General features: G+C 35.4%; 1 protein-coding gene across 8 annotated transcripts in view; it reads left to right on the forward strand.

The window, feature by feature from the left end:
* Positions 1-12,526, forward strand: part of AUH (AU RNA binding methylglutaconyl-CoA hydratase) — a 169,908-nt gene that overhangs the window by 56,289 nt on the left and 101,093 nt on the right. For all 8 annotated transcript variants that reach the window (XR_005629264.1, XR_005629265.1, XR_005629266.1 and 5 more), the window contains exons 5-6: positions 865-957; positions 1,896-1,952. Coding sequence is in view for 2 of the 8 variants with exons in the window: in XM_039724052.1 (XP_039579986.1) it covers positions 865-957; positions 1,896-1,952 (150 nt within the window). In the remaining 6 variants the exon portion in view is untranslated. The remainder of the gene's footprint in view (positions 1-864; positions 958-1,895; positions 1,953-12,526) is intronic.

Genomic DNA, 12,526 nt, shown 5'->3' on the forward strand with positions numbered 1-12,526 from the left:
TTGATACATTGAAGTAATAATTTTTGTCATATTATCCTTCTAGATTTTAAAAGGAAATAAGTATTTTAAAGTCTTTCATGCATCATTTTCATTTTTATGTTAACAGAAGAGTTTTTTCTCTTCTGTTTTTGGCTAATGAAACTGAATGACCCGGTCATTGAATTAAAGTAGCTGAAACATTGAAACAAAGAAAATATTTTTTAACATCTGCAAAAATCCTGTTGTCAAGAACTGATTTAACATTTCAACAAGCTGTACACCCAGGTGTCCAGCTAATGAATTGCTTTTGGCTATCTTTGAAACTTTAGTAACAACAAACAAAATACTACTGGACTACTGTTTGAGTATATTTTAAAATGGATAACTTGTGTTAACTCTTACATTAAATAGAATTAAAGCTGTAATATATAAGTGTGTTTCTAAAATGAAAATGCATTTTTCATCAAACTTTGAGTTTGTGGTGAATGGGGATGACAAGAACTTGAATTTGCAGAAGGTGAAAAGCAGTACTTTAGGCTGATTGTTGAAATGACTTTCTTATGTCAGAACACCGATGATAAATTACATACAAACCATGCCATGGTCGCACAGGCCTCTGGAGCCCTGCTACCTGTCATGTGTGCTGGCAGTATGTGCATTTGTTTGTCAGACTGAAGAGTTTCCCACCTCTATTGAGCTGTTAGCTGCTGCTTTACAAGAGAAAAGGGGCAATGGTGCTGGCTATTATTGCCAGTGGTGGTCTGAGAATGTCAAGACACAGCTTCTGGCTTTGAAAGTAGGACTCTAGAATGAGCAAAATTAATGAAACCACATTCCAGAGGTGTTCTTTATGAGGTTGGTGTTAATTGGTACTTTCTTTTTCAGCTAATCTGCCTGTACCTACTATTGCTGCAATAGATGGAACTGCCTTAGGTGGTGGCCTAGAACTTGCATTAGCCTGTGATATACGGGTGGCAGGTAGGTCTGAATACTGCTATGGAATATGGGGTAATTAGTGTTATAGCTGGCTTGACTAATCTGTCTGTTGGCAACAGTCTTATAAAACTTACTTTGTATTTGACATTGTTTATAACCCCTTATTTTAAAGGGCTTTAGCAGAAACGTGTCTAGGTACTTGCTAATATTTAATTTATAACAGCTTAAGTCTGTTAGCTGGATTTGTTTTGTTAAACGTTTATGTGATTCTTCTGACCCTAATTTTATCAGTCTTGCCAATAGGGTCATGCAATTATTTTCCTTTTTTAATTTTTTTTTTTTTATTTTTGTGCATTTGAAGTGCTTTAGACAGAGACTTGATTTTATCTAAACAGGGTGCAGGGAAAAAACAAAAGTTGCTAGTAAGTGTATTATTACATAAGAAATTAAATTATAAAATTGACAACCACTCTTGAAAAGAGGAACCTTGAGCTAATAAGCTGTCAGTACTGTAAAGCCTGTTGATGGAAAGTAAATGGATACTTGGTTCTGAGCCAGTAAGCTAGGATTTATAAAATTATTTTACTTTAGAGAATATTCTATCACCTAAAGAATTCAAATAATCAGAGACAGAATTCTACCCCATTATAAGATGTTAAGCAATAACATCTGTTTTCTTTTAGTACTTTCCATTTGAAAGCAAGTCTCTGTTACTCACTGTTATTGCTTACTTGCTATGTGAAAATTAATAAAGTACTGAATTTGCCTTGATGGAAGTAGTTGGATCTTTCACTAAAAGCAGGTCAATTGAATCTATGTGAATTTTTTTTCAATAAACAAATTCTTTGAAAAGCGATTTATTTTTCTTTTTGAAGAAAACTTAACATATTAACAAACTGCTAGGTCATCATTATGTATTTTCCATAGATTTTTTTTCCTTCTACATTAGAGTAAGAACTCCTTTACATTCTGTTTTTTAGCATCTTCTGCTAAAATGGGCCTGGTTGAAACAAAGTTGGCGATCATTCCAGGTGCAGGTATGAATGTTTTGCTTTTGCTACCACAGATAACTAAATAACATATGTACTTAGTGTTAGATTTTTAATTGTTTATGGTGCTTATTCTTATATTTCTATTAAGTATTATAGCATGTGTTACAGCTTATTGTTTGTATTATTTACCAAAATTGATTAAAAAGTGTATTTCTTATCTTCAGGGATGGTCACCTGTATATTATGTTTTTAAGCAAAGTCTTCATTAACTAAGTCAACATTGAGTGATTCTGTAAATGACATTTAATGTCTTGATGTGGAGGCTGAATAATTTTGCAAAGGATCAAGCGAGGAAGAAGGATGTACAAAACCAATTATTTGAATTAAGATCCACTTTTACATAACATTTGGTACTTTAAGATTTAAATTCTGTTTTCAAGCTGCTTGTATATTGGCTGTAAAGAGTTTAAGAACTGAAAGTGTAGCTCTGGATAAATCTGTTGGCTTGCCAAGATTTTTTGAGTCAGAATCTTCTTTTTTATTTGGAAGGCCAATTGACTTGCTTTTCACATACTCAAGGTGAATGAAAGTTGTGTAATACATATTTTTCAAGGAGTTGTTACGAAACCCTATGTTATAATTTTATGTATAAATTATTGCTACTTGAATTAAGATATTTGGTACTCTGGGAGAAGGGCAGTAGCTGGGAAAAAAAGTGCATCCCTGTCATTTTTTGCCTTCATTTCTGGGAGTTATTGGGAACTTTATACTCTTTCTTTGCTCCCTTTTTCTTTCTAATGGATGGAACCTATTTTTGCAAGCACTATATCCAATTGTAGTGGATACCATTGCAGGTCACATAAAAAAAACTAGTAATATCAACCATAATGGCAGTAGTGGTATGAACTTTGTGTATAAAACTGTCCCATCCTATGACTAATCTGGACAATTATTGTACAATTTCAATTGCTGTATTATTTTGGTTATTGTTGAGATGTGATTTCAATCAACACTTTCTGTGGTCAGAGCTACGTTTTACATAAGGAAAACAGTTATGATTGATGTCTGGTTTCTTTTCTGTGGATGATTAAGATAATAATGCAGATGATTTTAGAGATGTATTTACTGATAGTGGTGTTGTCATGAAATTATATGCCTTGGAAATAAGTCCCAGTAAAGAAAAAGACAGAAGTTTATGTTGTTTATCTTTGTTGTCAGTTTTTGCTCTTTGTCCTCCCACTCCCTCCTTTCCTAAGTAATTCTGGAGGACAGTATTAGAAACATACTCTCTAGATAAAGAAATTCAGCTCAAATTCTCCATATATTCCCTGTATTCAACTTTTTGAGGTTGTCTTATTTCCTTGTCTTCAGTTAGTTACAGATGTTTCAAACTTCTGTGCTCTTACCTTAAAATTCTAGTTAGCTGATTAATTTTAAGTTTCATTCAGAGTATTTTACTGCTATTCAAAGACTGAGTTGTGAAAAATCTTTTTTTTTTCCTCATCCTAAAATAATGATTCCGGTGTATGTCCTAGGAATTTTTTTGCCTATTCCTATCAGCCTTTCTGACAGCTATTTTTGTTCAAAGGTGTATGTCCTTGGAAATGTGACAGATTTAATCTTGTTACATTGACTTTTCAACTTACAACATTTTGGGGTATGTTCAGTGATGAATTTTTTTGCCTATTCCTATCAGCCTTTCTGACAGCTGTTTTTGTTCAATGTATTTGAGCCAACCACAACTTTTTCCTCATCAGGCTGTGCTTACACCAGTCCTGTTGAGCAATGACAGTATTTCAGTCCTTTTTGCTTCTTGTCGTCCAAATAGTAACTGATTGTGCCTTTTGTGAAAGGCCCAAGAAAGAAAGTGAAGAGTGAGTGAAGGAATTTTGGATATATAATTTAGTTAGAGAAGCCAGATATACACACTTGAACCATACTCTTCGTGGGTTAATGGGATATTTTCTGAGAGTGTTTATTTCAAGCTGCTCTGAGCCAAAACAGAACTGCAGAGTGGAGCTGAAAAGTGAGCTATGGCTCTTAAGAGGCCTACATAGATTTCTGCTGCCATCTAGTACACCTGAAGTCTGCTGGCAAACTGAGTTACTTCTTTGAACTAGGTCCCTGTACTCTGGCAAGCTGCTGATTTTATTCTGCTCTGTCAGCTGCCAGGTGTATCTGACAGATGTAACTTTAAGTTGGGTGATAATTAATGTGAGGGCTTGAAGCTATATGGAAAACATATTTATACTCCGAGGGTCTGCTTTTTTAATACCCCAGAAATTTATAATCAAAGAGCTTTGTTAGAAGATTGTTACTAGAATTCAATGGAATTAAAATATAGATCCAGGGCATATCAGCTGTTATGTTTTGGACCGTGTTGTATATTATGGCTTATTCCATTCCTAATAAAATGTGATTGTCAAGACACAGTGAGGTGCTGTCTATTGACCAACACAGACTTCCCAGGTGCAAGAAATGTTTCTTTTGATTATGCACATATGTACTGCAACTTTCTAAAGGCTGAGTTTGACCAGCAGTTAGTTCAGTTAACCAAAATGTTCCTTCTAAGTCTGCTGAGGGTCTTGACCAAGTAGGCATTTATAGAGTATGCTGTATTGTAACAGGTTGAATCTCCTCAGAAAATTCATCCATGACAAACAACATAGCAAGACCAAGTGGGATGGCAGCAGTGCCTTTTTTTATACAATAGCTATGTTTACAGACCTGCTGTTCACATTGTGAGGGAGCAGGATTATCCTTTTGCATTTGGAAATCTAAACCCAGTTTTCTTCACTATGGGAAAAGCTTAAACTGCCAGAACATGAACTAGGAAAAGCAGAAAAACTTTCTGTTCTTCTTCTTGAGTACATCCCACTTTCTAGTAAGGAAGGCAACATTCAAAGAACTAGGTGAAATATGTAACAGAGAGAAAAGCTTGGTAACTTGGCAATGGGAAAGTTACCTGAGAATGAATATTGAAGGTTTTTTGTTTTCTAAGGAGAGTCTGCCAATCACCATTGCAAAAGTGGTCTTATGCCTACACAAAAAACATGTGTCATAGAATCATTTAGGCTGGAAAAGATCTTTAAGCTCATGAAGTCCAGCTGTCAAATAAGCACTGCCAAATTCACCACTACGCCATGTTGCCAAGTGCCACATCTACACCACTCAAGTGACTCAGCCACTTCCCTGGACAGCCTGTCCAGCACTTGATAAAACTTCAGTGAAGAAATTTTTCCTGATATCCAGTGTAAACCTCCCTTGGTACAACTTGAAACATTTGTTACTTGGTGAAAGAGATTGACCCCAGCCTCCTTTCAGTTTATTGTAGAGAGCAATAAGGTCTCCCTTGAGCCTCGTTTTCTCCAGGCTTAACAATCCTCAGCACTTCCTCACAAGACTGGTGCAACCTTCACTGGCTCTACTGCCCTTCTCTTGACATACTTCAGCGCCTTAATATTTTTTCTGTAGGGATCCAGAACTGGACACATGATTCAAGGCATGGCCTCACCAGTGCCAAGTTCAGGGTGACAATCACTGCCTTGGTACTACTGGCCACTCTATTGCTGCCACAGGCCAGGATGCCATCGGCCTTCTTGGCCATCTGGGCACAAATGGCTCATGTTCAGCTGCTGTCAACCAGCCGCCCAGGTCCTTTTCTGTCAGGCTGCTTTCCAGCCACTCTACCTCAAGCCTGAAGCAAGGGGTTTCCCCAAGTCTCTTTTCTTTTTTTGTGGGGTTCCAGTAAAACTTTCTGTTCACTCAGGCTGGTCTTCCTTCTAATGACTCTTCTTTTGCCACTTAGGGATGGTCTGCTCCTCTGCCTTTAGGATTTGCTTCTTGAAGAATGTCCAACCTTCCTGAAAGCCTTAGCCCTTCTGGACTGCCTCCCAAGGGACTCTATCAACTAGCCTCCTAAACAAGCAAAAGTCTCTCTTCTGTAAGTCTGTGGTGGCAATTCTGCTGACTACGTTCCTTACGGCTCTGAGAACTGAAAACTATCATTTCATAGTTACCCGTGCCCTAGATGGCCTCCGAGCAGCAAATCATCCTTCTCTATTCATAAATAGCAATAGAGCACCTGGCCTCTTGGCTCACTCACCAATTCTGTCAGGAAATTATCTTCCATGTAGTCCAGGAATCTCTTAGACTGTTTCTTCTGTGCTGTATTGTATTTCAGAGTGTGTATGGGTTTGCTCATCCTCTCTCTTCCTCAAGTTGAACTCAGTGTCTGTTAGCCTGTTGTGGTATAATTTGTGGTTTACAGGGTAGAGGTTGCAAAAACAAACAGTCCCCAGAATTTTGTTAAAAATAGGTGGCCAGATGAAAGAAAAATTGTGTTGGCCTCAGATGAAAAAGTTTCAGCACAAACTAACCTGATCTTTGGCATGCAAGAAAAGGTACAGGAAGGAGTTGTTGTGTGTGTCTTAGCTGTGGATAATATTTCAGTCAGAATACTCATTGCAGTGGACAGGAAGTATTTTGTATGAGACAGGATTTCATGAGAAAGTAGACTCCATTAGCTTTGCAGTTTAAGGAGATGCTTGTTATCAGTCAGGAGCTATTCATTGCTATTTCTCAAAGCTATTCATTGCTAAAAGGAGTTACTATTTTTTGATCTCTTAGTTAAAAGCTTTTTAAACAACTTATTTTCTGTGTAATCCTGTGTCTGTACAGAACTCAAAGTAGTGTGGGCAGAGTCTTTTTACACAAGAAAATTGTATTCATTCTCTTTATTTTGTTTCCCAAACTGACATTAGAAAAAGTGCAATTATCTGTCATTAATTGAATGTAGTTTTTGATGTCTCTCAGCTTGAAAAGGAAGTGTCTTTCAGTGACAACTTTCTCCTCAGCCAAAAATTGTCTTTTGGAGCATTTTTTGTTGAAGTCCTTTGTTTTTCTGCTTTGTAACTTTTTAAAACTGTCAATTCGTGATGTAATTCAGTTGTTTATCTCTAGATTTTCACAGTGGATGTCATACTAAGCCTGTAATTGATAGATGATGCCTTTCAGGCACGTCTGCTTTTGTTTATTAGTATTGTATTTATATACCACTCAGTATTGGATCTGTTATTGTGAAGATAAAAGTGCTTGTAAAGAACATACATAAACTTCCCAATAGAACAAGATGCATTAGTTTCACAAGGGGAAGTATTCTGTGATTGCAAGAAGTAGAAAAGATGGCATATATATAAACTATAATTTGTGTTTTATGTATGCAAATTATTTCCACAAAAGATTTAGGTCCAAGCTAAATGATGTATTGGTATACATCAACAATTATGTTTCCACCAAAAAAAAAGGTACCTTCATTGAAATTAATATGCTTGTGTAAGCAGGTAATTTGACATTGCTAGATAAAAACTGTCTATTGGCCTGCATACTTAAGGCTGTCATTTTTTTTGTTTGTTGTGTTTATAACAGCATTTTAATTAGCAAGGCTTTCTTCATTTCATAATCATTTTGCCTTTATTCTTCCATGCTCCTCCCAGAAATTCCACTACTTCATTACCAAGCTGTCTTCCACTCTTTAATATTAAAATAAAAACCAAGCACATAGCCCTGGGATCGTGCTTTCCTTGAGAGCATTCAGATGAAAAGCATATTTTATGAAGAAAACTTTTTTAGAAAAAAGAAGGAAACAAAAAGAAACTCTACTAACTCTCTAAGAAGGTCTTTGTAAATAAGCGATATATTCTTTCTACATCTAAAAGTCGCTTTGAACCCTATTTTCCAAAGGTGAAACTGAAGCTTCAAGCTGTAGGAGATGGGACTGGTTTTATCTTTAAAATATAGAACAAGGGAGAGATTAAATCACAGCATTTTTCTGTTCTCCCGTTACTTTGGTGACAGTATTGTTCTGGCTGTTTTTCTAGACTTCAAATTGTATTTGGAGACTTATAAAGCTTTCAGATTATAAGACTACAAAATAAGAGATGAGAACACTGAAATAGTAGGTTTTTTTGCATAGGAAGAAAACCAGTCTAAGAATTAAAAGTAAATATAGGTAATCATAGTATATTTTCCTTAATTCTTTGCTTTTAAAAACATCCTTATTTTCTCTGTTGCAATACCTACTTGAAAGCTAAAAAAAAATATTCTATTTTGGATGAGAAAGATGTCAAAGGAATTTCTGCATGGGGAAAAACTCACACAGAACATGTTCTTGCTAACAGAAGTAGTTGTCCAATTCAGCCAAGTGTAAAGGTTAAATTGAATGTCAATTTGAAGTTGAAATCCAATGCACATTACAATGACCTGCTAAAACATTTACATTTCTGTATTTCAGTTTCATCAACAATAGGAATAGTATTTGATAAATGCTGAAAATTAAAGTGTTATTATTTGTGGTATATCAAGATTGAATTTTGTAGTAGTCTTTACTAAAATTTATTGTTACAACCTGTAATGTTGTACATTACAATGTACAACATTAGCAATGTTATCAATTACTTTTGTAATTACCATGGGTGTGTAAGAAAGCTTTCATGCATTGGAAAATTGTTTTATGAGATTCATGGATTGCACATTTTTGAGTGACAGCCAGAAAAATGAAAAAGTGTAACAAGTCATTTGTTTTCTTCTGTCCTTAAATAATGTAGACTTCAGGTACTCTTTCACTGAACATGGGTTGTACTGTTGCATTTGTATGTTTTCCAGACCATCTCTGTACTGCAGGGAACTACACAGTAAAGCTTTGAAAACAAAGCAAACCCAAACTTGGGTTTTGCAGCTTGGTTTTTCTCACCACATATATTAAAATAGTATGACACTGAACAGAAATTATGGTCTGGGCCAACTGTAACAATATGAATGAAACTCACACTAGATTTCATAACATAGGTGCAAAGTAGGGTATATTCACTTGGAGTGCTCATGTGAAGAGGATATAGAAAGAATAAAGTACATAGAGAAAAGAATGATCTAAAATGCTGCTAGGTAAGGAACTTTGTATTTTTTTTCAAAGCCAGTTAAAATATAAAAATTACCTGTGTACAGACTTGCACAGTTAATCAGTTAAATGAGTTTTTTATTGACTCATCTATTGACAGATCTATCAGAGTTCATGAATGCCTTTGATGAAATAATTTTCCCCTTGTATTAAGTTTGGACTTAATTTTAAGAGTTGTACAAAGGACCACCACTTCTTACTTTGTAAAAGACCACCCTTTTGTTCCCTAAAGATGTCCTAAAACCAGAACCTAGTGTTTGTCTCAAGCTCTCTTGTCCACTGAAAATCATAATAGAAACTTCCAATGGCACACTTTCATGTGAAGTTTTTTTTTATTATTTTCTTTCAATATGTTAATTCTGAGCTTACACAAAAACAAAAGAAAGACCAAGTAATAGTAACTAGTGTTTCTGGGGAAGAATGGGGCATGAGAGAAACAAAAATTTGCTGGATATGGAAAATAGAATTGTGTGAAATTTTCTGATGAAAATTGGTGGTTCAGTTGTTTTGGTCTCTTTTTAAATTAAAAAAATATTGCATTTCAGAAGTAAATATTGGACAAATTAAGGACTTGACTCCTTCTGGTGGCCTAGAGGCTCAACCAAAAATCTTTAGCTTAGATTTCTAGGCTGGACCTCTTCTATAGTCAGCATTTCTGAATATTAAGGTTCTCTATCTTTTCTGACTACCTTTTCAATTCCTCTATAAAGAGCCTCATTGCTACTTCAGCTTGTTGTCAGAGATTAAATATTGTCTCAGTAGTGTCCTTTCTTCCTGCAGCTTCACTTACTCACTTTATTTTACAAAAGCAGCCTTTTCTCTATTCATCCTATCTGTACAGTAGCAAAAGTGGTAAGGAGAAAGAACTCCTTAGGAGGGGGTAGAGAAAATGGGCAAGTGAAGTACAGAAAATTATTAACCTTAAAGAATCAATGAAGAATGAAGAGTAAAATGCATAAGCAACTCAGTCTGGGTTTGTAATTTGCTTTCTAAAACCTTGAGGTGGTGAGGGAAAAATCTAATTTTATCTTTTAGTATAGAATCAAGCAGAATCTTTTTAATATGGAATCAAGCAGATATATATTATTATCAAATTGCCAGTATATATGCATGATAAACATACCAGGGCAGTAGAATACAGAAAAATAAAAGGAGTAAAGAAGATTATTCATCTAGGTAATTTTGGGAAGCTTAGTGCCTATCCTGTCTCACTGCACTGACAGCCCTATAAACAGACTCTTTATTTTAGTTCTTGGTGTGTCGCTAAATGAGATGTGTAAAAGCGATGATGAAAATACTCTTTGTAGTGTTAAGAAGCTTGTTAATCTGTACCATGATAGACATAATTTAGTACAAGATCCTGAAGATGGGACATTGGATGCAAACCTGTGTAGCTGATCATATTACATGTCACTTGGTCATTTTCAGTATTCTGTGACCAAATGTGCATTTTAGTTGTGATAAAAGTATGTCTAGAACACTTGCATGATTTTTATGGCTGAGATAAGCAAGCTTCATAAATTGGCATAAAACAGCTTATTACCCACTTTTAAGTGGTTCAAAGTGACTCAACTTCTCTGGTGCATCCCCCTGTCCCCATGCCTTCACTTTATTATTTTTAAGTCTGCAGCTGACAGTACTTAGTTACAACTGTGCCACAGCCTGTATGCGTAGCTGGGATCATAGCCTACAAAGTCATTGTTCGTAGACACATAGACTGAAGGCGTAGGAGAGAAAAAGGAGTAAAAAAATATGCACACTGATCAGGAAGATATTGACAGATAAACAAAATGGGTTGCAGATACAAACATGAGGATTTTGAAAATTTTTAATGACTGAGGAGAAAGAAGTAAGATGCTGAAACTTTCCTATTGATATTCTTACATAAATGGTTTATTAAGAAGAAAGCTATTTGTATGGGGTTTCATTCTGTTTATTTCTTCCCCAGATACTCCACAGCATTTTTAAAATTGAAGTGATGGGTATGTCCTTCCAAAACATAGTCACCAGTCTTCATGACATTATTTGCTCAAAATTTCCATTGACATGAGTGTTTGCTACAGTAAAACTTGCAAAAACTGTGATCATCCTTTAGGACTTTTTCAGTAGCCATGAATCCAGATGGAATCTGAAGGATAAAAGAAAACCTAACATTTTGAGGAGATTAAATGATCAGAGATTTTTTTCAGCCTTGTAAATTCTAGACCTCTTGTGTAAGTCATTGTGCAAGTGACCCTCACTGCGCATGGCATGCAGAGAACAGTTGCAGTTTTGTCGTTGGCATGTGTTAGTAAGAGCTTGTGAGCAGGGAAGTTGTTGCTGGGTGAAATTAATTGCATTGCATTACTTATGTCATGTTCAAATCTGACTTATGAAAGAATGTTCTGGGATTTTTACCACTGCTGTAATAGTTTTCTTACAGTATTACAGTTAATCTTCTGCACTTTGCTGTATTAGTGAATGGAAAGCAATTCAAAGAAAGCAACAGGCTTTGGAAAGATGAAAAGAAGATGAAGTATCTTTTTACTTTGTGTTGTTATTAAGATTCCCCTGTTCAAAATGTCTTCATCTCAATATAGATGTTACTGGAGGCGAAGGATTGGGAGTGGGGCTCTGGTGGACCAGCTGGAGTGTATAAATGGGGGCTAGTATAGACGCAACAATACTTGGTAAGTTCCTAAAAATTATGTTGACAGCTGTTGAGCTCATCTATGCTCAGTGTGTTTTTTGAAGAGAAGCCAAGGAATTTTTAATCAAGGAAGATTACTGAGCAGATTACTGTGTGCTTAAAAATAGACTTACTTTTATTAGTAAAACTTTTTGTTTAAGCCTGAAGTGTTACATTTTTCACTGAACATGCAAAAGCTGTTTTGATTTAGAACAGTATTAAATTATTATGAATGAGATGGAAAGAGATAATGAGATGGAAAGAAGATAATATTTATTCTGTTTAATCGAAATGTTGTATAGGAATGTCAGCCTGAGTAATATAAATGTATTTTAACTTTAGAATTTAATGGATCTCAGACTGACGTTTCAAAGGAAGACAGGACTTTCAGTGATTTGTAAGATTGGAAAATGTCTGATTTAAAGAAAATTCTTTATGGAATGTTTTTGTGTGAAGTTATTTTGGTAATCTGCTCTCTTAGGACCAATTGCTAGTCTTTTCCCACACTAATGAAACTAGGTCACTAGTTTTTGGCACTCATCCAGGTTGTGAGATTTATTTGGTGTGCAAGCACACTGTCTAGAAATAGTGATGCAATGTCAGCAAGGCCACTTTTCATTTCATGAACATCATTTTCAGTGCCCTGGAATTAATTTATTCACTGACCTGTTAATAACTGCAATCTGTCACTGGCTTAACAGAGGCTGAGGAAGTGTCTGGAAATAGTCATGCTCACCCTACCAGGTGATCAGTTACAAGACTGCTGTTCAATGTAACATTTTTTGGTTTTGATCATGCAGAAGAATCTGACTGTTCATGAAAACAAACCAGCAACTTAATCAAAAGGAAAATGCATGTAATTAGTAAATGTGGGAGAGAGATTGAAGTAGTGATTTTAACCCACATTAAACTACAGTGTATCTGAGAACTATTCAGATTACCTTTGAAAGAGTACAGAAATTCATCATCTGTAGATGATATATAATTATTTGGAAA

The sequence above is a fragment of the Passer montanus genome, unplaced genomic scaffold (genome assembly GCF_014805655.1).
Source record: "Passer montanus isolate IOZ18808 unplaced genomic scaffold, ASM1480565v1 scaffold52, whole genome shotgun sequence".
In the NCBI taxonomy this organism is placed as follows: Eukaryota; Metazoa; Chordata; class Aves; order Passeriformes; family Passeridae; genus Passer; species Passer montanus.